The 27,314-nt window shown below is 43.0% G+C and overlaps 1 protein-coding gene across 8 annotated transcripts; it reads right to left on the bottom strand.

The window, feature by feature from the left end:
* Positions 1-648: 648 nt before the first annotated feature.
* Positions 649-26,837, bottom strand: DAZAP1 (DAZ associated protein 1). Of its 8 annotated transcripts, none has more exons than XM_054181686.1 (13): positions 26,687-26,837; positions 20,753-20,793; positions 20,129-20,295; positions 19,761-19,826; positions 19,015-19,125; positions 16,577-16,625; positions 11,922-12,004; positions 8,404-8,557; positions 6,880-6,909; positions 6,314-6,454; positions 5,235-5,417; positions 3,181-3,270; positions 834-971 (listed from the first exon to the last, which is right to left on the bottom strand). In XM_054181686.1, the coding sequence occupies exons 1-12, from the start codon at positions 26,716-26,718 to the stop codon at positions 3,191-3,193; spliced, it is 1,137 nt and encodes a 378-aa protein (XP_054037661.1). In that variant the 5' UTR covers positions 26,719-26,837; the 3' UTR covers positions 834-971; positions 3,181-3,190. The 8 variants fall into 8 exon arrangements, with proteins under 8 accessions (XP_054037659.1, XP_054037658.1, XP_054037662.1 ...); XM_054181685.1 differs by having other exon boundaries at positions 3,181-3,315; XM_054181684.1 differs by lacking the exon at positions 3,181-3,270 and having other exon boundaries at positions 649-971; positions 19,015-19,122.
* Between the last annotated feature and the right edge of the window lie 477 nt (positions 26,838-27,314).

The raw sequence follows: 27,314 nt of genomic DNA on the forward strand, positions 1-27,314 counted from the left end.
TGGTTAGTGCAAAATGCACCTAAACCTTTTGCCTGAGGGAAATCTACATCTTAACAAGGCCTCCGTTAACCCCTAACGAAATCCACAGAGGATTTGAAAGCGTTTGAAGCCCAGATCTAACGCTGCGCTTCGTAAGTGACTCTGTGCGTCAACAAGTCTGCACCTGCCTTGTTACCAGTTCTACACCAGCAGGTAACAACAGCAAAATACACTCAGTAGATTTCTTTTAACTCCCAGAGTTTCTGAACCATCCGCCCCACCACTAATGTCAGGAGTAAGGGGCTTTTGCAGCTTACCCTCACTTCCAACAGTGCTAACGGAAACCCTGTTTTAAATTAAAAAATAAGCCAGCATACATAGTAGAAAATTTCTCTTAAAAATTTCACAATCTGTAAATGTATATATTTTTTTTTTCTTTTAAACATAAAAGTTTACAATATACGGTAAAACAAAGGCTCAGGAAAAATAATTTCAAAAAAAAGAAACCTGAAGTTTTGAATTAAAGCTGAAGACATTTTTAAAACCCTGTAGTTTGAACCAGTGACATTTTCTTTATTTGTGCTGATGGGTTAGAGAAAGGAAAATATTTAAAAACTGCAGTCCAAACACCCACAGCTTTGCCTTCAGAAGCCATCTTCCCCCACCCACCCCCCCGAAAAAAAAAAAAAAAAAAAAATGTTGTTAGGTTTTTCTTCCATCAAGTATGTGATTGTCACAAGTTCAGAAGTCTGGGATTCCTGGGTTCAGCTGGTACCAGACATCCCTGTGTGGACAGAATTCCCTGATTGCCAGCCCACGCTAGCGCCTGTAGGGGTGAAATCCTTGCACGTTATGGTTCTGTCCTCGTCCAAAACCACTTCCTCCGGCAGGTGGGCCACTGGATGGTTGCACCGAGGGGCCTCCGTAGGGAGGGGGTTGCTGGCTGGGATCAGAGAAACCTTGTCCGAAACCGCTCAAGTCTTGTCCATACCCTGGGGAGAAGGGGAGAAGGGCAGCGTCAGCTTCCAGAGTCACCTGCACACACGGCAGAGGCGCAAATTCAAAATCTGATGCCACTCCCTCCCCCCCATGCACGGCCCAGGAACAAACACCTCGGTCTAACGCGTTACAATAAGCAGCTGCCTTCCGTTCTTGCAATTATTTACCTTCTCAGACAGAAGAAATAGGCAAAAAGCAGAAGTGACCAGATACGCTTTTTTCTTTCACTTTGGCAGTAATCCTACCCAGGCTGGAGTTAAACTACCCTACTACGGCTGTTCAGAAGCTTCAAACTGGCTTGTAGGTTTGCTGTCAGCTCATTTTGAATATAAATTTTTTTTTTTTTTTTTGGTTTGGGTTGGGCAATTTATTGGCTAGAAACTAGTCCTGTCAGGTTCAGCAGAGATGCAGATGTCACAAGGAAGTTTTTCCTGAAATCTCACAACTATCAAACTGCAGCACCTCAAACTGACTGCGCAGTTACTCGACTCAGGCTTTGTAGAGTCAGCTTCACTGGCTGCCCTGGACAGTCAAAAACTTCCCTCGCTGAAAAAACACGCTAGAGAAGACAATCTTAAACTCCCTTTCAAAAAAAAAAATTATTACTGCTGCCTAAATGTGTATTTTAATCAACTAATCAGCCTTTCTTTCAAGGAATACTCAATTAAAAAAAAAAAATGTAAAATGAAACATGAAGGGGCAAAGTTGGCAAAGCGGAATCCAGAAGGTTGCGACTACTGCACCCATTATAAACTTTATAATGGAGCCCTTGGTCCAAAGTAGCCCTTAGGATGCCTAACAGCCTTCCCTGGAAACTCACCGCACAGGCAGGCTGAAGCGTATTTGTTTCAAGTTCAAAAAAATGGAGTTCAAGCTCCATTTCGAAGCCCGAGACGCCAGTGGTACTGCAGAGGGTGGGGAGCGCTGCTAACCCGCTGTGGAGAAGCCCGGGCAGAAACCAACTCTAACGCCCTTCTCCCACGGCCCCGCACCACCCACTGCGGCCGAGTTCAGCCAGGGTAAAGCCTGGGCGGGTACAGTGTCGCAACCGAAGTTTACATTAATGCATGCTGCAAGTTAACATTGATCTTGTTCTTCCTCAGACTGAGGAATTAAACACTTCTCTCCTGCCACACTGTCCTCCTGCAACGAGAGCCGTGCCAAAGACCAGGTTCACAGCAGGTTTAGAGTCAGGAGAATTTGGGGAATCAGGAGAAAGGGCGAAGAAAAAAAAAAAAAAAAAAAGACTTGCTGGAATTCCTGCTGCCAATATGGAAGACAACTAAATGTAAATTCAGAACACTGAGAAATTTAATAAAAGTTCCCGTAATTAAATACGACTCTTAATCATAACAGTGGCATCAGTGCAAGCCTCTGCTATGAAAGATGGTATTAAGAATCCTAATTACTAACTACATTTCTGCAGTTGTGCTTCTCTCTATGCAGGCTTAAAGCAGGTTTAACTCTCTTAATCCAAAACAAAGTCTCTTAGCACGTCTTCAGTATTTCAATTTCAAGCTCTGCCTGTCTCTCAGGACTTGCTACCACTAATGAGCCTTAAAACACATCTATCACAGGCTTCTATTAGCTCAAAATGCTAATCCAGTCATTTTTTTCAGACAGAGATAAGCAGGCGACCAGAAAAAGTTTAATTGTTTGCCAAGGGGTGAGGCTCAGAGTGGGAAAAAAAAAAAAAATCAAGTTATTCTCACTGTACACTGCAGCGTTACAGCTTTAAGTGGTGGAAACCACAGTTCTCATTTTGTTTATCACAAAGGAAACCTACAGCATAAACCTGAACAGCCAGACATTTAAGTACATATTGTCTTCCCCCTGCTTTCTTAATTCCTGCTGCAGCTCTCGGCTTGCACCAGCACCTCCGCTCCCCGAGTGAGCCGTGCCAACCACGATGGTGTTGCTGGCTTGCTCGAGCCCCTGAGCTCAGTTCGATTACACGGGATAAAGCCTTGCCAACGCAGAGGCTCGGGAAGCGAACAGCAGCGTCATTCATACTTCAGTCGTCAGTTTTCACTTCAGGCAGCTAACGAACAGAAAGAACTGCATTGCCCTTACTCACAAAAGCAAACATTTGAGCCGCATTGTTCCCCCCCACCCTCTTAAAAGAGGCCCTGCAAGAAACACAAGTTAATTTCCCAAAGGCAGATACATCAAGAGCATTGGTTGTAAATAGGCACCACCTACCTAAGGCTTCTCACTGCTCAGCCTGACCATAAGAGTGTAAACAAAGTATTGGCGCGTAGCCTGAAGGGTCTTGAGAATAGGTACCCAGCCCTAGTAAGAAATGAGGAGACCAGGGTGACGAACCCCCAGAGAGCCCTGTACAGAGATAATTTTTCAGGGTGAGGGAGACACACCCATGTTAGTGTTTAATTCACTAGTGCTTACATTCATCCTAGCTGTAAACATAGCAGCATTTAAGATGCTGTCAAGCCAGGACAAATCTTAAAATGCCACAATGATTAGATAAACTCAGTGCCTCTTGAAAGCCCATAAGCTTTATGCATTTATGTAAATACATGCAGATCAGCTAGACTGCCTGTTGCACAGCAATGCTGCTAACTAATTTGCGATCACATGAAGTGCTGAAGCTCTTTAAAAAAAAAGTTTAAAAGATTTTGCACATAGCTTTATGAACAGGTGGATGACTCTGCGGTACTGCAGCATTAAACACCTCTATCCCTCTTAGCACTTGTACTCACAACAGCTTTCAGGCTAGAAAAGTACGTGAGGTGAGAGACTAACCGCAGTTGTGGTTTGAACAACTGACCTTCTGAGCCTTCTTCCTCAAAATGCAGTACTGCACTCCTCTTCCTCCCTCCCTACCCAGCACTCTTAAGAGATAACTAAGAACGCCTGCGTTGTTTCACTGGTATAGAGGCTTCCCAGTACACACAAGAGGCAAGTGGTACTACACACACCAAATACTGGAACCGTCCCTCCCCAGTTTTTCACAATGTTGGAAAACAGATTCTTCCTGAACTTCCAACACATCTCAAATATTGGCGCCCCACTGAATATAAGTGATTGTGCACGGATTTATCCTGCTTCAGTAGGGGCCACCCCCCTCCAAAAAGAGTCTACAAAGAGACAAGTTCTGACAAGACAAGAAAAACTTCCTCTTGAGTCACAAGGGCAAAGCTCTCTATGAAAGCAACTGCATTTATAACAAACAAATTGAAACACATTTCAAATTCATCAGCATGAGAACATATGCTTGCTTTATCAACACATCTGAAAGGCTAATCTTCCTTCAGAGTCTGTTTTACATTTTTGGAACTTCGAATAGTATCTATTTAAATAACTTTACCAAGTGCTCGTTTCATTAACAGTTTCTGCAGGCACTTTAAATGAAGGCGGCAGGCACTAACACACATGGAGAACTTGTTCAAGTGGGGAACAGCCTTAATCTATGGGTCTATTGCATGAAAAAGTTCAGAAGTGGAAAAATGACCAATTACAATCCCTTAAAAAAACTAAAAATAGCAGTGTGCCACAAACAGCAAGGCAATACTGCTCAAAAATCGGGCCCAGAGGAAGAGCAAGATGAGAAACTCCCTCTCAGCTTCCACAGGGAGGAGCAGGAATTTTACTCAGCACAAGCACCTGTATAGCAGTTCAGTAATTTTTTTTGTAGTACTGTCTGCCTGCCTTAAAACTTGCTACATCAATGTCTTCCATCAGCTATCTGAAACAGTTATCTATATAGCACAATTGAGCATTACACAATTCAGGCAGAACTATAACTTGAGATAGCGAGGAAAGGAGCAGGGGGAAGGGAGGAAAAGGTCCACAGCTCGGATTCTTATACCCCACACTGCTCGCCTCTCAATGCTGTTCGTACCCTTCAAATCTATTCTCCAACCTGATCAAAGTCAGTTACACAAAAAAGCTGGCTACAACCTCCATCGTGAAGCTCTTGGAGGAAAAAAAAAAAGTTTTAAATGCAGATTCAGGGAGAGTGCAAATCAGTTGCTTATCCTACCAGTGCCCAAGTCTCTGACTATTTCACAGCATACAGGCAATGTTTTAGAGTTGATAAAGAAAATATCCTCTGGCTAGAATACTGTACGATTTAAGGATCGCTTGAGAGCTGGTGGCTGGCATTCCATTCCTGGAGGGAAGAGCCTTCAGCGCTAGCAAACTGTTTCTGAACACTGACTTTCTAGCCAAGTATAAGGGAAAAGCAGGAAGGGGAGAAAGATGAAGCCGAGTTTATTTTATATGCAGATACTTACCAAACTGACTATAAGGGAATTCTGGCTGAGCAGTTGGGGGTTTGCTCATGTCCTGAGTTGCCTGAGATGGTGGTGGTGGTGGAGGAAAAGCTAGTGGTGCTGCCCCTGGAGTGGCAGGTGGAGGGGGTACTCCAGGTGGGGCAAACTGGTCAGGTGGAGGAGGTGGAGCACCATAACCAAAACCTGAAACAGGAGGAAAGCACAATACATGTGAAAAGACATGGCTAAAACACCACCCTGGCTTCTTGCTTGGCTTTAGAGTATAATGAACTTTTACAAAAAAATACTTCTAAGTCTATTAAAACCAAAGTGTTTGTTACCAACAGCTGGCCACACAGTAATTCACTCCTACAGTCTGGCAACCACCGTGACTAAAAGACCCCAACAACAAACCTTCCACTGTGAAAAATCTCACCCCAAAGGAAGACTGCAGCCACCTCAGCAGAAAGGAAGTGATGAAGTACAACTGGGGACCAAACTCTCTGCGCTCACATGTGCACGTGAGAGAATTAAGATGAGTATGCAAGATATTAAGAGGAAAAAAAAAAAAAAGATATCCCAAACTAGTGATGTCTTCATAGCAGAACAAGCAACTCCAGATAACTGGGTGGTGTTTCCACCTTCTTTTTTAAACCAGGTTTGTGACTAGACTTTTCAAAAGGTGGCCTGAGGGGGCAGGTGCTGAAATCCTATTATATTTCCACTGCCAGTTGCGACCTTAATTCCTTAAGCTTCTCCAAAAGCTTCTCCAGCCTGTGTCTAGCCCAGGTCACCACACAGTAATCTCTAACTTTTCTCTCAGATGTTGTAATAGGCGCACACAACAAAATCGGAATTCTTTTAGCAAGACAGATTTAGACTAGAGAACAAATGATTACGCTAGCCAAGAAAAAAGTAACCCAACTCACTGACAAAAATACTTATATAGTTAATTATAGCTCAGAATATACAAGCTAGAATAAAGATCTAAGGATAGCTGAAATGTAGGGGGGGGGGAGTCCAAGTCCAGAGGAAGATGAGCAAAAGCTGAAAACTGAATTTGGAGATGGACTGCACTTGAAGTCCTGTAGGTCACTTACTAAATGGTGGAGGGGTGCCATAGCCCTGTGGAAATCCTTGTGGAGGCGGGAATCCTCCAGGAGGTGTAGAGACTATGTATGAGGTAAATGGTGGTGGTGGTGGAGGAGCTCCTCTTCCTGGAGGAGGTGGTCCATATCCACCTAGAAAATTAAGAGAAACCAAGAACTAAAGCGGCTTAATAATGAGCAGTTGCTGCTTAAATCAGCATCCTCTAGATGGGGTAAAGCCGATAGATTTCAGACGCAGTCTCAGCCTTCTATGAATTCTTACTTTGGGAATTATTTGTCCTCCAAGTATCCCTACTGTAAATAATTGCAGTTTAGAACGTAATTCCTTGATAACAAATTAGTGCAGTTGGCAACAGCAGGATGTATGTCAGCTCCCATTACTGAGTTGTTAAGAATACACTGTCTTCTCCTGCGTTCTTTCAGGACAAATTCAATCAAGCTTTTAAATGTAGGTTAAATACTAGAGAAATCCACAAATCGCTGTGAATTCTTAAAGAAACTGCACCCTCGCTCAGTAGAATTTCTCATTTAAAATTGGTCCCATGTAACATACTTACCAATTGCCTGTCCAGCTGGCACCCACATCCCTAAAACAGAAGCAAAAAAAAAAGCAATTTATACATGCATTGAAGCCATATACTATGGAACAGGAATGATTTAAATGAAAGCTGATCTTGCTCTGGGCTCTGGCATAGACTGAGTATCCTCCCAGTGTCCCTTACAGATCTATTTTTATGGTCCAAGAAACAGTCTTGGACTATTTCTGAATATGCAATTCTCAAAATACTCTGAATCGTTCAGCAAATAACGCACAGAAGACACAGCAGTCCCCAAACTCAAATCAAACAGAGCATTCAAGAACCGCAAGCGTACCAAGTGCAAGAAACTATACTAATGTGAAGAACAAAAATACTGAGAATCAGACTACATAGCCAAAGCATTTTTAATATACTACCAGGTTTATCGTAGTTATTTTTGAAGTTTTTGAACCATAAAAACATAATCTTCCGCATTTGTTGCGGCATTAAGATTGAAAGATAAATGCATTTGTTTTACATTAATCTTTCCAGTAGATCAGATATCATTTTCTCTACAAATAACCACATCGAAAATAATCTAGTTTCTCAATTTGCACAGTTGCAGATTAGCACATCTGTGCAGAATGTCAAAACCTCAGCTGCAGCTTTCAAGTTAATAAGCACTATGGGGAAACGAGCAATCCCTCCACTGAGGTACCATCTATTGTAGCAAGAGATGAAGCAGTGACACTCCCTTTAGCCCCCCAGGTGAAGATTTCTCATATATCAGAGCAAGCAAGTTCTGTTCTGTCAAACACAACTCAATTATACCACCGTATTCCTCCATAAGTTATCAAAACCGTCTTTGGATGAACTCAGCATATTTATCCTGTCTTCAAAATCTTGTGGGGGTTTATAGCCATCAAACCCAAAACACACGGCTGCTCCTTTCAGCCCTGAAGGGTTCAAGCTAAATCAAGAAAATTATATGCATTAAGTGCTCCCCAGCACCACTGCTAGCCCCATAGCTGCTTGTTATTTTTCCAGGCTACATTAAGCAATAAAATCGAAAGACAAGACCATCTGTTTTTCTCTCATCCCTTTCAAATTTTACTCATAGCTTCCTTTGAAACTGCCTCATCCTTGAAAACCCATATTTCAACAAAATTTTTCATTAGGGTCCCACGCAGGCTGCAATCCCACAGCTGGAGTCGCAACTTAGGCGGTTGAGCTTTCTCAACGCCTCCCCCGCGTTACCGAAAACCATGCGATTCTATGTGGGGAGAGGCAGAACCGAAGACAAGAGGCGACACGCTACACCCAGCACAACCCGCTGATTCCTGCCCTATGAAACAAAGGCTTTTGGGAAAAGAAGCGGAGGAACAATCTCAGCAACCTTCGGAAGGACTGATATGTGGGATTTTAGTTCCGCTATCAGTAATCCAGCAAAGCAATAGCCTTGATAAACCTGGGAGTACTGTCATTTGCCAGTAAAACCAAATTCCAGCAAGCTGCAAAGGCAAGTCTCTTGCACCCGTGACTTTGAGCCGACTAAAGCGGTACCTTGAGGGCCGTATCCCTGTTGCCAGGTCGGAGGGGGCTGACCTGCCCAGCCATTGGCAGCGCTCGGCATGATCCTGCTTCCCCACTGACTGGCACCGGGCGGCCCTGGAGTTTGGCTTTTGCTGTCACGAGGTTCCGCACGTTTCACCTCCACCTAAACAAACAGAGTCGCCATTTAGGAGAGGTGGTGCAGGTCAATACACCCCCCTTCCCTTCACACACACCCTTAATTACACTTAAGACTACACTTAGCATCTTATGACTTATGTCTAAATACTTAATTATTAAACTTAAGGCCAGTAATTTAAAATGTTTCTCAGGTACAATATATACGATGGTAAGATGTTACAAGTCCTACTATTGAGGTATTTCAAGTAAAACACATCCTACAAATCACTTATGTTTCATCATAGTACAGTATTCATTGGCTTTAATCTTAAAACAGCAGTACCCTCTTACAACGGCTCTTCACTTAAAAAAAGCATAATCTTTTAAAGTATTTATGTACTAATTTAACATTTAAGGCAGGAGTTACAAAGATGAGGTTTTCGGTAAAAAAAGAACTTTGAGTAAAGAGTACGCTCTGAAAAAGGGTACTAATGCTTTAACCATTCAAACATGTTTGGGGTTCATTTGAAAGTTACAGTTTAACCCACCCCATCTAACTACAATTTCAGCTCTGCTCATACCTGAGAAACACACAGTTGTTTGTTTTGGTTTTTTGTTTGTTTGTTTTTAAACTTAGATTTTTATTTAAATGTCTAATGGAAGATAAAGACTTACCTTCCCCAGGCTAACGCTTAAAGAATCTCAATTAACTCAAACAATGTCAGAGGGAATGGATGTGATAAGAGAATCTTACATTACATCTAACAAAAAAGTAAACAAACATGCAAGTAATAAAAATGGACAGTTGAGTCAATAAGAAGCAAATCTTCATACTGTGTTAAGTCAGTGACAAAAGCCCTCCTGTTTATAAAATTAGTAAGCCACAGCGCTTAACTTATTTTATTCAAAGATAAAATGTCCTAGTGTTCCAAGCCATCGAATAAGTGCATTTGACCTACTTAAAATAAGCTGCACATTCAATATAAACCTCTCAAAAAAAAAAATCCAGTTTCTGATTTAATGAAACACTCTCAGCACTCATGCATGCTGAATTAAAGTCTTTTTTATTTTATGATTAATTTTAATGGGTGCCAGAGTACAAAGAAAATAAATCTCAATCATCAATGGGCCTGAGTAGTATGGAAAATAAAGTATTCAGAATTCTTCCTGCCATGTCTTAAAAACCATTCATGTCAGAGAACAAACAGGAAACAGGCACAAGGCAAGGACAAAGCCCCCCGCCCCCAGCCCGCTGCAGATGCCCCAAGGACATTAGACATGACAGTAACCAAATCTCTGTCAGCTGAAGGCCCTTCCAGAGAGGAACCAAGGGAATTTTTCAAAGGACTCAAATTAATGAGTCTTAACACATTTGCCTTGAGGGAATTCAGTTATTGCTTACAAAAGCAGAGTCCTTCTTGCAATTTTAATTTTTTTTTTCCCCTTTCAACAACATATGGATTCATTTCAGCAATACCTTTTTAATTACCAAAAAGAAAGAGATACCATTTTTAAAGTAGGCATTATTAGTCAATGAAGAGAGCGGATTATCTGGAGTTCATTAATCTATGTGGAAGAATCCCATTAATTTTTCAGCGCACATTTGGAAGCGGTGAACTGCCAAACTGAGGACTGAAAAATCCCTGTGCAATATTCCTAACGCCGAGGTTAAAATTCGACACCTGCCCGAAAGCCCAGTTTACACCACGAAATGAGGCACCTCCATTCCTCAGAGCTGAAAAAAACCCTGCGTATTTCTGCTTTTTATGTCATTGAAAGGAAAAAAAAAAAAAAAGGCCAAAAATAAACTATTTCATTTTGGTACTGACATTTTTTTGTGGGAAAGAACAGAGAACTCTGAATTTGCACTGATATATTCTGGAAACCGGCAGCGTAAGAGGTGACATTTCCAAGGCTCACACAGGGCTCTCCATTCTTTCCCAGAACCACGACAGCAGATGCACTGTCCTTTGTTCCCGTTTATACCTGACACGCTGCTTTGTGATACGACCTCTCATTTCAGTGGTTCGTGTAAGTTTAAGGCAATTCCAAGGAAAGATCAGAGGGTGTACACAGGATACAGATAATTCACACGCGTATCAATGTAAATTTACTGCTGTCAGTGCATCTGCTCGCAATTGGGAGAGCTCAACTGCTCAGGGGAGGAAAATACTAGTAATCAAGAACCTACACTGACATTCTTGATTGCACAAGCACATCTCTTCGTTTGCTTCATTGCCATTATTAGGAAATCAGCCCACCCTTCACCCCCAAAACAAGTTCATAGGAATAAAAAGCATTACATACTGCATAACTGACCAAAACTCCACTGATAGGCTAGCTAAAGAAATGCTTATGAAATATCAGCACATAGAGAGACTTTAAAAGACAATGCAAAATTATACAACACAATAATTTAAGGAAAGTGACAGCGTTCTTGTGTTTCCTTGAAAGCTGTTCACTCTAAAGTTGGCAGTTTTAACGCTTACTTTAAAAATTGTGGATATACTGTGAAGCTGCAAGGACTTTAAATTTACCAGAATTTCCTGTGGTTAATTTTTCTTTAAGAAATTATTATTTTCTCTGTATAAAACTTGGGTGCCCTGAAACAATTTACTTTGCTTTTAGCTTTTTTTTTTTTTCCACAGGTACCAGCATGTTCCTTGCCGAGTAACATCAAAGCAAGCCTACAAAATTCCTCCCTATCAAACACCCATTTGCTGACAACACAGTATGAAGATGAAACAACCAGAGGTCACTTAACTGCATTGTGGTTAAATACTATATAGAGTACGTGGGTTTGTATCAAAGTTTCACAGTAAGTGACCCAATTTTTTAAAAAACCAATCCTTCATGATGTTTTTTTTTTTTCTTTTTTTTCTTTTTAAGTATAAGATTATATAAAGCAGATTGTCTCACACCACCTCAAAATTTGAGTATCAAATACACATCTGAAGGAGTGGTATCTTAAACCAAGCCTTGAACAACTCAGATTTCACTGGGATTCCAATGGTCAAACAGCTGGAAACGACTAACTTCTGCCCTTGCACCTAAGCAGTGCTCAAAACAAGGTGGCCACCAGCAGCCCAGTGTCCCGTAAGCGGTGCCCAACCCGAGCGGCCCCCCAGGTCTGTCAGCACAAGGCCTTACCCAAACCAGAGCAGCCCCCAGCCCACGTTCTCAGCATTTCCAGACCTCTCTCCTCCGCGGGCCAAGCCCCACACAAGCCACCCCCGTTGCCTGTTCAAGCAAACTCCAAAGACTTTCCCCACCTTCATGGATAAAGCCTCGAATTTGGACAGACGTGTTCTCCCGCCTAACTGAATCAATAACTTTTATTCACCAGTGAAATTGCTAGTTGCCCAAGACTTGGTTCTTTCTTAAGGTAAAATAAAACTACAACTACACACTTTTTTGCCCATGATGTCGTGAAAATGCATGTTGACAGCCTGGTCCACTGATTGTTCGTCCTCGAAAGTAATAAATCCAAAACCTAGCCAACGACGAAGAGTGAATCAAGGTAGCAGGGTGTTGTGACACAAAACAGGATGATGAACAGTATTAGGGGCGGACCAAGGGTTCAAGCAGGGGTTTCAGATAACCGAGACTTGTGTTAAAATTTCCAAAAAAAAGTCAATCTGAGAAAATTGCAATGGATACTTCCTGTAATTAGGCAATTAATGCCTCATCTTGGTTTCACACATGCAACTTACAAACTGAGCTTGAAAACCATCTTTTAATTTGATTTTATGCCTAACCCACCTACCAGGAAATGGAAAAAAAGCGCTAATATAGTCATAACTGTAACTGTGCCACATGATTAAAAACAAAATACTTGTGGGACAGCAGATTAAAGTCAAGAAACTTTGCTGCTTCTATCCGTGATTCAGACTAGGTTCCCAAGCTATTACGTCCCTGTTCCCCAAAGCTGCAAAGCAACTTCCTCCCATCCCTTACCCCATCTTCCAATTAGGGAGTATTTTCCGTGGAAAATAAGAAAGTTGTCTTTGAAATGTAGCTGTTAAAGCATGAAAAATTTTACCACTCCATGGATGAATGAGAAGCTTCAGAAACTAGCAACCTAGATCAGAGGTTCTCAAGTTTTCCACACCTTAGAAAAAGCCCGTAATAGACGTTATTCCTTCCACACAGCAACCCCTGGCAACTAAAGAAGTGTTGCTTAAACAGAATGCAATACTCGCCATCACATCCCTTAATCTATTTTATTTATTTCCTGCCGCTTTTCTCTTGAAAATCTATGCGATACTTCCCAGTCCCTCTTTTTGCCCAAGATGTTACTGACTGCTCCAGACACCACCACCACCCCCCGCACCGAGTGGCTCATTCCCTTTCATCCGACCACAGCCCTCGATGACAGCAGCTCAGCTGAACCCAGCAGCTTTTTAAAAGCTAGCAGGCGAGTGTCTGATGCCTGTAGAAGACGCTGGAAAAGAGGCAAAGCCCCGGGACTAAATCGCTTTTTGAGGTGACGCTTTGAGAACCCCTGCACTTAGGTTGTAGCTGCTGCTACTGCCGAGAGAGTGGCAAAATAGTGGTTAATTTCACAGAACACGGAGGCTGGTTCATGCCATCAACCACTCGTCGCTGGTGTAACCACCGGACCCAGGAAAAGAAGAACACATGCAGTACATAAATTGTGCCATTCTTTAGATTAGCTAAGGGGAGAGCAATAAAAATTAGAAAGAAAAACGAGGTGCGGCATCAAAAGCATATGGAACATGGATGCATTTCTGCTTTTCTGAAACCCAAGATTTCCCCCTTGGTTTGCATTTTGCTTTGCAGCTAGTGCTGACAGCAGCCATATATTGCTCTAAAGCGTTAAACAGAAATACAGTATCTATAACAGTTAGTGTCTCTCTAAGCTTATCCAACTGGGTTGGGTAAGCCCAAAGAGGCCTATTGTAGAGAAAGTTTATATATAAAAAAAATACACAAAGATACAGGCCAAAATAGATTCCAGCAGGTCAAATTCTGCTGTCAGCAACAAGAGCAAAAGACATCACTAAAATAAACTTAAAATAAAAAGGAAAAAAATTAGCATTTCCCACACACAAGAGACTGGCAGTATAAACGAAGTTTTGTTGACCTGTGATGAAAGCAGCCTCGAAACTGAGAGCAGCATTTCATCACAATATATTTGTCTGAGGTTAACTAGAAATCTAAGTATTAGAGCCAAAAGAAAAGTATTTGTATTTAAGTCACACATTTAGTATTGCAGCCTTTATCTAAAAAGGCATGGGAAAGAAAAATGATGGATACCATCTACATATGAAGGTTGCTCGTTTAACTTGATTCCAAGACAACTGAAGGAGGGGAATATATTGTGGGATGGGGATGGGGTTTGGAGGAGAAGTAGGAAGGAGAATAAGAGGTCGTTGAGGAAGCCAGTAAAGAAAATAAAATAAAAAAGGATTTAAAAGGGCCAAACACCACAAGATAAGGAACAGTGAAGAAATTGGAGTACAATACACAGCAAAATTCCAACAACGTGAAGTTTTAAACAGTAAAAGTGACGAAGTCTATCATCCAGCCGCTTTATTTTTTGAAGGACAGGACTTTATTGAAGACCTGAGAAACTAATTGCATTTAGCAGGAATCCAAGTGGACTACTGACCGGAGCAATGCCGCTGGTTTGCAGCCAAGGGGAGGAAGAGAACGAACACAGCAAGAACCTGTAAATTACTTCACAGTTGTTGGCTCAGCCAAGAACAGAAAGCCCGAGAAGCAGAGACTGCAACAAAAGCACTGTTCCTTTTAAGACGTAACGAGGCTGGCTGTGCCTAGACTTGGGACTGAAAAGCATTTTGATGAAAGCGCTGCTTACAGAAGAGCTAACAGGAGCAGGTAGGGACTGCGAGTCAGCAAAGACGACTCGGATACTTGAAGACACAGAGCCGGCTCCTCAAGGGCATCGCTGCAGCTCTGACACGAACCGAGGGTCTGGTTCCAAGCATTCTCAGGAGAAGCGGAAGGTAAATGAATGCTACAGGGATTAGTAACGGGGATAATTCTTCCCTCCTCCTACCAGCAAGCTAGTAAAATGACATGCAGTAAGGGATCTGTTCAAAACACAAGGATGGTAAAGTTAATGGAAGAAGGTAAAATTCAGAATAGATCAAGCAGAAGATGGAACCGAACTGGCCTTTTAAATTCTATAAATATATAGTCATTTAGGTACCATGTTAAAAGGCCAAGTGTGTAGACTGAGCAGCGCTCTACGCAACAGAATGCAGATCAGAAAGAGAAGGCAAGAGAAAAATGTGTTCTGGGCTGCATGACCAGGAGTGCCGAATGCAAACTATGAGGAATTTTTCCTAGTATAACCCCAGGGACTAACAGGGCCATTTTTGGAGATGACAGTTAGTTACCACACTCATAAAAGAATGCAACAGAACAAAAATGAAAGCCAGAGCAACAGGATTCAAGAACAGTGTTTAAGAAGTCAGACGAATGAAGGAGAGAGTATTCTGCGGTACATCTGCACGCTGGGTGGAGACAGACGCGTTTCCAAACCTGTGCACATCTGTCACTTCTGCTCTAAGCTACCACCTAGGAAGTGGACCCAAAGCCCTCTATTTTTTATTTTTTTTTTTTAGTATAGCTTTAAGCAGAGAAGCCATTAATTGAGACAAGGATTAATCCAGACCAGGCATGATGCTTTAGTACCTTTTGCTCAGAGGCTGCAAGGCTGGCATTAAATATTGCAGAGATATAGATGATACAACAATTACCGAAATATTTCAGAACTTCAGCCACAAATTACATTCAGATGCCCGTTTCTCTGTTTCCACTGCCTCCTCTATTTAAAATCAGAAGCTCTAGAGCATTTAAATAGATGAATTTATGTTCTGCTTAAATAAAAGGTATCTGTTGAAAGAAGATTAAGGTAGCTAAAGCAAGAAAACAAAAAAAACAAATATATTGAAACTTCGTTTACACTCCAATAAAAGACAAAGCCCGTCCCTCCTCTGACTGTGGAACTGGCCTGTACCTCTGTGATAAATTATCACCTAGAGAGAAGAAATCTAAAGAGATATCGTTAATCACAGTCAAACAATTCACAGAGAGAAAAAAAAAAAAAAGAACTTACTTAACATTACCATACTTTACTATGAAACACTTAAATATGTCACTAAGGATGTATGTCTAAATTAAAAATAAAACTAAGACTTAACAGCTTAATAAATATGAAGTGAAGAATATATTTCTTAATAATGAGTCAGAAGAGAAATGAAAGTTCAGATGGCAAACTATTCTCTAGCATGTAGAACATGCTATAAGGTGGGCAGTGCAACTAAGCTTCACGTATTCAAAATATTGCCTCTTCAATTGTCAAACAGATGACAGATGCAATGGAAAGTGGATGACACGAAACTTGCTTCATATTTTGACCAAAGGTTACCAACTTGATTAAACAGTCTAATGAAACTTCCAAGTTTGGGGGTTTGTTGTTTTTTTGTTTGTTTGTTTGTTTTCTTAAAAGAAAAAGCAGTCTAGCATACAGGGATTATATGTCCCAATCAAAAAATATATATATGTATTTCAGAACTATTTTGTGTAGTTTAAGAAATGTTTTTCTTTAAGTGAAGCCATTTAACCAAAACAAAAAGCACATAACGGATGAATTCTGTTCTGATCTCATGTTCAGAAGTACTCTGAACTGGAGTATCCCCCCCATGCAATTACAGACATCCATGTACCTTTCATGGGGAACAGGAGGGAAGTCTGCTCGGTTTTTTTCCCCCCAATAGTACCTTAAGCCACAGGAGTGGCTTGAGAATCAAATTTCATTAAACTAAAAAAACTAGCAAAAAAACCATAAATGAACATGAAACGTTTGACTTTAAATGTACAGATACCAACTAAAGCTGTAGATGAAGAGTCTAGACTTGAAGTGATATTTGCCCAGTGAATTATTCTTTTTCCTGAGGCAACATAGGAAAAAAAAAAAAAGGTCTACCTTTTCTGATGGTGTGAAATAGTTTGCCATCTGACTATAGGAGAGTATGAAGAAATTTCAAGGACAAACTAGATCAGCCTTTACCTCGGGGCCTCTGTTTCTCTGCGTCATAGATCATTACAACTTCAGTGACCTGGAAGAGAGAAGGGAAATTCTACTAACGGTGCTACCAGGGGAGTGTTATAAACAGTTACTACAGGCTGGTTCCCCACACTCTATCCACAAAGCACAATTAAATGCTCGATGTAGCCATCAATACCAGGCTGGCCTAGCGCAGCGCAAACAAATTGGGAATATTGCTCTTTATGGGAGTTTAAGAAAAGCCTGAGTTCATCTGTTCTGAAAAGCTGCTACGCTGTGGCTTTTTACGGTCTCATCACACTTAAGATTTTAATCTAGCATTAAGGTCGCTATGCTGTTTATATCCACACTATAGCCTATAAAAAGAAACCCCAAAGGTTTCTGATTTTCAACATAATATTCTTCAGTGTAGCTTCTTAAAAGATTACTTTTTCCATTTTTAAACATTTTCACTCTCAACATGAAAAGCAGCTATCACTCCAAACACATTTAAGAATTTGCACGGCTTCTCTGAATTAATTACTTGAATATCGATGTGGCACAGAGTACCAGTTATAAATTGATGCTTTAAATAGCTTTACAAAAACCCTTTAAGTCATGGATGATCAGTATCAGTGTGATTTTAGCTTTAAAAAAAAGAAAAAAAGGAAAATGCAAGATGCCTGAAGGTTTCGAGTTGTTTTTTTTTTCCAGAATAAGCACCACTGTGAGCTACAATTTAAACAAAGCCAGAGGTGTAACATTTTTGTCAAAAGCAATATTAAAACAGCTGACAGGAATCGCCTTTACATTTCTGAGATGCAGAAAAGCGGTCACAAAACATGTGTGATTTCATGGAATCACATCTTCGCCTTCAAGTCAATCTTTGGTAATTTTTTACTAGAATCCTGTGAATTAGCTTAAAATTTGAAGCAAATTCACCTTTTACTTACAGCTCGAAAACACACTTTTCAAGTTATTATACCATATACACTCACTTGAATATAGCCTACTGGATACATCTCCCCATGTGGGGATTATGCCATGTGACAGTGACAGATTTTTTTCCCCACTGGTCCATTTGGATCCTCTTCTTCACACCGGTCTTATTTACCAAGCAATTACCATGTCTAAGAATCAGTGCCTGCTTTTGTCTCTTCACTCTGTGGCCACAAAACATATACAAGAACCTCGACTTCTCCAAAGATAACTCATTAAGAACGCTACATTGACTCTCCAATTTCTATACTATCGTTAAAGTTCTACTACTTACTTTTAAAAGGCACTTACACTTAATGGCTGTTGCCTTCTATATTTGGTGGAACATAACCCTGTATCTCCCAAGCCATCCAGAGGTCAGAATTGGAAAGCCAAAAGTCTGTGAGGAAGAGCCTTTAGAAATTATGCTCCACAGTTGTGGAACATGCTCCCTCATTTTTATTTACAAGTCTACTGCAGCCTTTCAAACTAAAGAAACAGTTGTTAGCCATTGCCTTTTACATTTTTTTAAATTATCTTAATCAAATTTTAAATACAGTACTGTTGATAAACTTAGCCACCTGAGAAAGAATCAGCAAATCCTTTGCTACCAGTAACAAGAGATCTTAGAGAAAGGTGATTAAAAAAAAAAAAAAGTATCAAAAGAACACAGTAAACGCCACTCGAAGATGGCCAGTTCACCTCCACTGGCACAGTCTTGAATTTAACTTAGGCAATCTTTAACTTTCTCAAAGTTAATCACAGCTAAACTTAGTAATTTAGTTCAATAGTTTACCATCTTAAAGGGGAGACGATAATTGCAATAAATGGGAATTAAAACTAAATAGAAAAGAATCCCTGAAGTCAGATGATACAGTAATTTCAGTCGGAGGTTACAAACTGAATTAAAACCAGGTACAGAACATGAATAGCAGTGTGTCTCTAGAATGGAGGTTCTAGGGACAGCAGAACTCAGCTGATTCCAGAGGATGATTTAAAAGCCACTACTGTTACTAAAACAACAGCAGGAGACTGCAAAATTTAACCTATCTGTACAGAGAGTCGAAGACGAGGATCTTGGACATAAGCTCACTGAAGTACTCCCTGCTCCCCAAAAAAATATATATTCAACAAAAATTTTTAAATCACTGAGCTGTAAGTAGTCAATCTAAAAGAGAAATAAACACTCTTAAGCCAACTCGGGAGTTTTTGCAAGACGGGAACAGAATAACACATCAGGTAGACAAGAGGAGACAGAGGCAGCAAAGTTACATATCAGAGCAACAGATTTTGACAAACAGCAAGATACATTTGAAGATGATGAACGTTTACTACAGTTTATCACAAAACGCTTCTATATGTCCCTACAGCAGTTTGTCTAAATTAACCCCAAATTTGACAGCTTGACGAAATCTGAGGAAAGGCAGCAGGGGGGGAAGCATCTTGCAATGGACTGATAACTGCCATCATGCTGAATGACTCACCACTCCGAACTTCTTGAAGTATTCCCTGAGCTCTGTCTCGCCACAGTTATGAGGAATCCCACCAACAAAAATTTTATTTGATTTATTGTTATCGCTCCTGGATCCTTTCTGCTAAATCAAGGAGGAAAAAATTCAGTCAGAAGGACAATAAAGTTGGCTACTTCCATCATTTTACACTTAAACATGAACAATGGCCTCTTGCAGGTTGGGGGGGAGGCATCTCCAGGCTTGAAGCTTCCTAGTCATTAATGTGAAGCAACTGCACGCTCGGAGCTCTGCAGTTTTGTGTTCGCAGTTAGAACACAGCCTCTGTTCTTCAGAAGATCAGAGAACTACGGACTGAGTTCTGGGGCCATTTACTCATTTTCTAATGAAATCATATTAACCCGCGGGGTGTGAAGTTGACTGGAAGAGAGTATCAGTCCTGCGAGTGCACTTCCAGACACTTGTTTCAAGATCTGAAGAACTCAACTAAAAGCCTGGCTAAGAGTTTAAGAAAACATCCACACCCACAAACTGAGTTTAACACAAACAAAGAACGTTCGTTAACACTGTATAGTACTTGGAGTCTTAACATGGAAATCTAAATAGAAGACATTTTTCAGAAATAAAATTTACACCCAAGGCCTGCATACTGACTCCTGATTTAAAAACATGGATATAATCCAAGCAAATTCAATGAAACTGCTAGCAGGTAAGCCCAAACTTGGAAAACAGGCAGGATACACCAAGTATCTTTCCCTTACCCATCCTTCCTTCGGTCGTGTCCTTTCTGGTTGCATCCCCCTAGGTGTACATGGCTTTGGATCAATCTGGAAGAAGTTCCCATTTGGTCAGATCTCAGCATGCAGAATATTGTTCTAAAAGTTATGTTTATGGCAGCTGAACACAGCACTGCTGAAATCCAGCTCCTCAGATCAAAGCTATCGTCAATACATCGCTTCTACAAAGTGACACAAATCATTTGAGTTAAAGCTGTCTTACAATAAATAATTAAAACCAACAACCAGGTAACTTTTATACTATCCAGTCTGCAAATAAGAAGCCAGAATGTAAAACAGATCTTTGAAGCAGCCTGGAACAGAAAAAAAAACAACACACAAAAGCAACTTACATTTCGGCCATCTAATGTATGAGGTCTACTGGCCAGTACTGTTCCTACACAGTTGGGATCTTTGAATTTGACAAATCCAAATCCTCGAGACTGGTTTGTTGTTTTGTCTTTCATTATTACACAGTCTACAACTTCTCCATACTGAGAGAAGTAGCTACGAAGGGTTTCTGTTAAAAAAAAAAGCATATATTAAACAGAACCAGATATTAACATTACGAGGCTGTGTTTCTGAGACAAAAGACATGCAAACAGCTAAACAAGTTCAAACTCATCTTTTGAAAATGATTAAATTTTACCTCCTCTAAACAAATGGTACATACTGCTTTATTTCCAGTCATGCAATAGAAAAGTGGTGTCATAGTAAAGCAATGATAAAAAATTGTCACCTTCTGAGTTGACAAAAAAACTTCAATACCAAACACTGAGAGAAAATATAAAACCAAAAGTGATTAACATATATTTGAACTCTCTCTACAGAAAATTATATTCATTTAACAGAATAGAGCAGTAGAAGGTCATCCAATTTTTCCAACCACAGTGCTGTCTGTTAAAAAGCTATGTATCTGTACATTGTTTTGCTGTTCACAAAGGCCTGGCTCAACGACTGTAGAATACATAGCTTACCTTGCGTTGTGCTCCAGTCCAAGCCACCCACAAACAGTTTTCTGCAAATGAAGCACACAGCAGTTTTAGGACACTACACGACAGATACTTCATCTTATTTAACGCCGAAGTCAGCTATTCTGAAGAGGTCTGGTGGCACTGAGGCCTCCACAATACACTACAAAGCCCGCTCTTCACTAGAATTCACTATTCTTTGGAACAACTACCTCCTGTTTCATGCAGATTCACATAAAACCGAAGCATCTGTTTTGTGTGCCATAAGCATGAACAGACATTGCAAGCTTAAAGGAATGCATTTTATTCTTTGATGCAAAGAGAAGACAAAAACATGAGAAAAGCTTAACTTCCTCCAAACTCCTTAGATCCAGGTATTTGAGAAGGCAGTGTTGCTTTGAGAAATCATTACAATTGCCAGAAGTTAAAAAAAAAAAAAGCCACACAGCAAAAAAAAAACCCACGCAACATAGAACATGACACAAAGTAAACTTGCTTTCTCTTTTGGGGCAGAAAGGAGTTCCAGCATGGAACACTTCATAGTCCAGAAAAATATGAATAAAAGCATCACTGAAATTTGAACAGTGACCCAAGAACGCTGTTATAAAGTCATTCTACCTGGTTAACCCCCATCCCCAATTAAAACAGGATGTTTGGATTCCTGTCAAGGTCTGGATCCTTGGCTCTAAGTTACTTACAGAACTTCTCTTAGCAGCAGCAGAAAACAGCTGCAGGGTCCATGCAGTTCCAATTTAACATTAAAAACAAAATCCCAAACTTCTGAGATAAAGCAAACTGACAGAAAACCAGACATTCTGTTTAAATACGCAAGTCTGTCCCATTAACTGCTTTAATCCCCGCTTAAGGATGAAGAGGTGCACACAGTCTTGCATTAGGCCTCCAAAATCAAGTCCAAAGAACAGCTGAGCTCTCCTACGTCTGTTTGCTACCTAACACCGGGGCAGTTACCAGAAAGATAACTGACAACTGAAATAGGTTACAAAAAAATATTCTACAAAAATACACTAGCAACACAGCTGCTGCAGCCCTTTACAACAGGTATTGTAGCAAAAATAACACCAGACTCTGATGTTACCATCTCCTACATTTAGGGGCACCACCATATGAAAAACAAATAACTTCAGCCACTGGCATTAATACCAACATACAAGTAACAAGCAATGTAAGTGCATCTGCCCTGGGATGATGTGGCCAGCTTTCACATGCCAGAAAAGTCAAAGCCCAACGGGAACTGCAGCTAAAAGACTCCACGGGAAGGAATGCTAAATTAGATGCAACAGTCGGATTCGGGCATCACCTGAAATTTCTATACTTGGGTAAAACTGAAAGTATATGCGTTTTTTCCATCCGCAGATCAAAAAAAGCTGAAGTTAGCCCTCAGGCTTCCTTGCCCCTGTATTCTCAAAATACTGCACTGGTAAAGTCCTTAAACTGCTGATTAAAACAAAAAAAAAATTCATCCATTCCTTTTATGTGCTACTCCCTTGCTCACCGAGAAAGACCAGTCAGAATCACTTTTGTCTACCATTATCTTCTAGTTAAATGAAAGCAAAAGTAGAACTACCAAGTTCAAGTCTAACAGACAGCAAACTTGTGAGGCAAGTACTAAATAACAGAGTAGCACTAATTCAGCAATTAGTTGTGAAACCATTTTACAATCCAGTTTAGTGGTACCTCCAAATAGATGAGAAAGTCATGGCTAAAACTCAAACTAAGCCCCACGCCTGCAACTTAAGACAGATCTGAATCAACTCGTCCTCCAAAAAGTGCATCCGGATCTGCACTATTTCATGTCGGAGCATGCCAAAGTACTCGGGCAAGCGCAGAGAGAGGAGCAGCACCATGCCAGCCTGCCTGCTTTGCAACTCTTTATCAACCGTAGGGTGTGACAAAACTTCCATGCAAAGTATCTTACCCCATAATTAAAGGTTAGCTCAAAGCCACCTCAACACTTGGCCCTTTCCAGTAAGAAGCACAAACTCAAAAGCTCTTCTGCTAATAGTTTCACGGGTCTGCACAGACAAGTGCCGGGACAGTTTATCTTTGCAGGACGCCCTGTGTTTCTCTTATCAGTCCTCAAAGAGAGGAACCATATTCTGCTTTGTCTTCTACTCGCCGTCAGATATATCCCAGCATAGCTGCAGCTGAGCTGAGAATTAGTGCACCTTCACTTACATGGGGAAAGTTCCCCTAACAAAAAAAAAAATTAAACTTCCTCTCACTTGGTTTTTTTTGGCAGTAAGCAACCAGCCACCCCCCAACCAGGAGAGCTGCTGGTGCACAGGGGGCATCAGTGAAGTGAAAGCCTTCCACCTGGAAGGTCCTGAGTAGCAGTGTGGCTTGCAGTTGAAAGCAGCAGCCTCTTCTCGCTTTGATTCATTTCTCTGTGATACGCCATCACGTCAGGACCCTCAACGCAACAGCCAGCAGTGACTAAATTCAGTATTACTCGGTACCCACAAGTCTTGTTCCATCGAGGCCAATTTTATTTCTAAGGCACTAGTTGAGAGGGACACGAGTCTTGTCTTTCAAAAACAAGACCGACTGTTAAGCAGAGGCCAAAGCACCTTCTCAAGCAGGGCAGAAAATAACTGCGCTGGCAACAGGCAAAGCTCAGGCTTCGCAGCGTTGCAGGAGACAGTGGCTGCATCTGCTCCTGCGTCACCATAACGCATCCGACAACAGCACGAGCAGGACACTGTGTCCAGTACCAAACCCCTCTGAAAGCCGGGCTGTTCTCCACTGGCACGTTCCAGGATGACGAAGTTCTTCTCAAGGATAGGAAAACTCCCCCACCTCCCTCTACTGGCAAAGAGCTGGCTCCTGGCGTCAGTTCACAGAGCTGCTTCAACACCAGCCAGTTCCCAGCAACAGGTCATCGTCGTCTGGAAAGAGCCCAACTTCACCCAAGAGTCGTCACCACACACAGAACCCCTGGGAGCTTCAACTGTCCCTTTACCACCTTTTCCTCTCCACACACAGCACCCACGCACAAACCTGTGTGCTCTTTTTGTGCCGTTAGTTTCAGGGAAAGTAAGTTCTATAAGGAAAGTTTATTTCCTAATAGCAAAGAAAAAAATAACCAATTTAATGCTATATTCAGATTAAAGTTTTGATGTAGCCTATGACTACATGGTATTTACATTTTGTGATTTTTTTATTATTTTTTTAAAAAAAACTAAATTTGATAGCTTGGTATATGAGACCAATCTATATAAGGTCAATCGAAAAATACCAGCTGCGTTCTGACAGAACACCAACCCGTCTGCAAGGAAGGAGGACTCCCCGCAGTCAGTGGTCATTGAAACCTTCCAGTTCCATTATTAATTATTTGTAGTCACCCTACATACATTTAAACAAACAAAAAAGCAGGGTTGCCTAAGGTCAACTGCAGCAGCTGTATGTAAATACAGGGCTTCTATTTATACGCACATTATAGAATGCCAAAAGCCAGGACTACTCCGGCCTTTGACTCCCTGATGGTTCGGTTTGAACACCCAGAGTAAACGCAAGAGTTCACTAAGCCCTACCCAACACAAAACCCAGACGCAATACCGCAAATACCGCACACGACAGTGGCATGGAGTAACGCCAGGTGAGCGTTGGTTTCCCTGCGCTCAGCTCACATCACCAGCCTGTTCACGAGGTCCTACGCACACTGCCTCCAAGCCTCCTATAAAACTTAGTGTTCAAACAGTGTATGGGCTGGTGGTTAATAAAATTATGCCATCAGTTTGAGCCTGCTGACATCACTGTCCTCATACCTATTTACATCACCCTCAAAAATGCACACCTCCATAAAGCACATTTATAGACCGCAGTGTTCAGAGGATGCTACAGTCCATCCCCAACAGAACATAAAGCAATTCCCCAGCAGGAGCCTGATGAGAACACAAGACGCCTGCCCGTTTCTTCGGGCAGGTCTGTCTCTGCCATGAAGAGTGTGATGGTGTGCACCGTACCCCAGTAAGTGCAAGATACCAACAGACACAGTGCACCTAAAGCGGCAGCATTCCTCAGTTCCGGAGCAGGAAGCACAATAAGGACTCTCCAGATACAGTACACACAGTAAGTTTTAACCAAGTTCCATGAACCTGCGTGTTCCACTTCAACTATTTCCTGACAAAATTTTACTCGCTAATTCATTCTTTTCTACCATAAATGTATCTGTCACTGAAACAGCTAATCCCAGAATTCATAAGAAAGCACGCACGGGTATTTTAAAAGTGCCAAAACTCAACAAAAGCACAAACTCTTTGCCTATGTAAAATAATCTGGCAGGTTGATTAACATCTATCGTTTCTCTTAGCACAGTCCCTCTGTCCTACAGGATGTAGCTCATTTATCTCAAGATCAGCACTTTTCTTTCAGCTAATAGGCCCAAGCACTAATTACAAGGAATACTGCTCACAAGACCCGACCTACTCATATCAACACGACCACAAGGCCTACAGCCTTCCTAAGTATTATTTTTTCTTAACTTAAAATCTGTCTAGAAGAGCAATTAAATTTGCAACTTCCTATTAAGACTTGCATCTCACAACAGCTTTCAAAATAGAACTTCCTTCACACAACTACAGGCAGCTGACTAAAACTGCAGTTTGTTCTACGCTTTCACCTTACGTTTGAGCGCTTTTGGGGGAGGAGAAAAAAAAACAACAAGCAACAAAACCAACACAATTACCACCTCCGATTAAAATCTAATCCTTTCAAATCTGATTACAACTCAGAAGGATCAAAATCTAAGCAGTCTGCAACTAGGAACGAGCTCTGCGACGGCCGGGCCTGGTCGGGATGAAAGTTGACAATATTTCACCAAGTAACTCGCAGCCTGCGCTCATCTACAGACAGAGCAGTCTGCTCAGCGGGTCTCTCATAAGGCACTCAACAGTGACTAAGGCCCAAGACCAAATAAAAATACTATCAGAGCAAAACCTACGTATTTAGACATGCCTCATGCAATACGCGATGTCTGTAGCAACACGTTACGTTCAAACCAGTTATCCTGCCCCTCGTATTTTTAAGACTGTGCAAATTAAGAACACGCAAGGCAAACAAGCAGCTTACAGGAGAGAGCACAAGAAGGGAAGACTGGCCTGTGTCCACTCTAGTCCGAAAGAAGGTGACCAGTTATGACGTGAAAATGCTGTGCCAAAACTTGCAGTGAAAGCCAAGTCTACCGGGTTGGGTTTTTTTTTTAATTATTTTTGCTATTTTCAGTTCTAACGTGCCTATAGCCTCGTAATATAACGGGCTTTAGAGCGGAGCGCTGCAGCAGACTGACACAGCCGCAGCTCGGAGGGCAGCCACTGCCGGGCTGTCAGCGCGGAGCAGCCAACAAACCTCCGCGAGGCCTCGGAGGCAGAACCGGCGTTTCTCCTCCCGGAGCGCTGCTGGCCCCAAAGAAGGGGGAGCGGGGAGGGGGGGAGTGCGGCCGGGCCTGCCCGGCGGCGGCGGCGTGGGGGGGGGGGGGGGGCGGTGTGTGTGCTGCCGGCCGCCGCCTTTGTCCGGCCGCTTCCCCAGTGCGGAGCCCCGGTGCCGGCCGGGGACGGGAAGAGAAAGCCCTGATGAGTCACGGGAACGGAGCCACCGGCGGGTTTTACCCCCCGCTCCCCTCGCTGGGGATGGAGAATGGGGGAAACAAACCGCCCCCCCCTCCCCGCCGGCGGTGACCTTGGCCGCGCGCACCTGCCGCCGCAGCCCGGCGCGGGCCGGTCACGTGAGGGGGGGGGGGGGGGGGGAACCACCCTCCCGGTCCGCAGGGGCCCAGCATGGCGGAAGGGCCCGGCGGCGGGACGGCGGCGGGACGGCGGCGGGGCTCCCCCTACACCCCCCCGCCGGCGGCGGCCCCCACCCCGCGGCCGGGAAAGGGGGTCCCGGACCCCTGCCCCGCCTCCCCCCAACCCCTTCCCTCCTCACCCGATCTCGTCGGCGCCTCCCACGCTGTTCATGGCGGCAGCTCCTCGGCGGGATCCGGGGCCGCGCCCGGCTCGTCCCTCCGGTGGTGGCGGCGGTGGCGGCAGGTCGCGGGCTGCGGGCGGGCGCTCCTCGCCGTGTTCCGTCCTTTCCCCCCCCCCCCCCCCCCGGCGCTCCCCGAGCTGCGCAACGGCCGCCCCCGGCCCGGCCCGGCCCCCCCCCGCCGCGCGCTCGCGCTCCCTCAGCGCCGCCAACCGCCGCTGCGCGCGCACCTGCCCTCGCTACGGGGTCTCCGGGGCCGCGCCCAGGGAGGGGCGGGCGCGGGGCGGGGCGGCGCGCGGGGCACGACGGGAAGGGCAGTCCGCCCGCACCACGTGCGCGGGGGTTGCGGGGGGGCGGGTCCGACGGGACCCCCTCGAACCGCCCCCCTCGGGACCCCCCGGGACCCCGCCCGCAGCCCCCCAGCACCGCCCCGGCGTCCTCCCCGTGGAGCTCAGCCCGGCTCTGCCGCGGGGCTGCGGGTCACCCCGGCCGCTCTCGGCACCGGGCACGGAGGAGCGTGGGGGCACGGCACCGGGCCTTTCCCCCCGGTGGAGCATGGCCCTGGAGCACGGCACAGCCCCAGAACACG

Source organism: Rissa tridactyla, chromosome 22 (genome assembly GCF_028500815.1).
Source record: "Rissa tridactyla isolate bRisTri1 chromosome 22, bRisTri1.patW.cur.20221130, whole genome shotgun sequence".
Lineage (NCBI taxonomy): Eukaryota > Metazoa > Chordata > Aves > Charadriiformes > Laridae > Rissa > Rissa tridactyla.

Bases quoted from the DNA above. Each gene is read 5' to 3' on its own strand.
- DAZAP1 (XM_054181683.1), bottom strand. From the start codon at position 26,718: ATGAACAGCGTGGGAGGCGCCGACGAGATCGG. The intron at 20,794-26,686 runs GTGAGGAGGGAA...CTTCATTTGCAG, and splicing joins GGAGGCGCCGACGAGATCGG to AAAACTGTTTGTGGGTGGCT. The intron at 19,126-19,760 runs GTAAGGGAAAGA...TCCTTGATTTAG, and splicing joins CACGACCGAAGGAAGGATGG to CAGAAAGGATCCAGGAGCGA.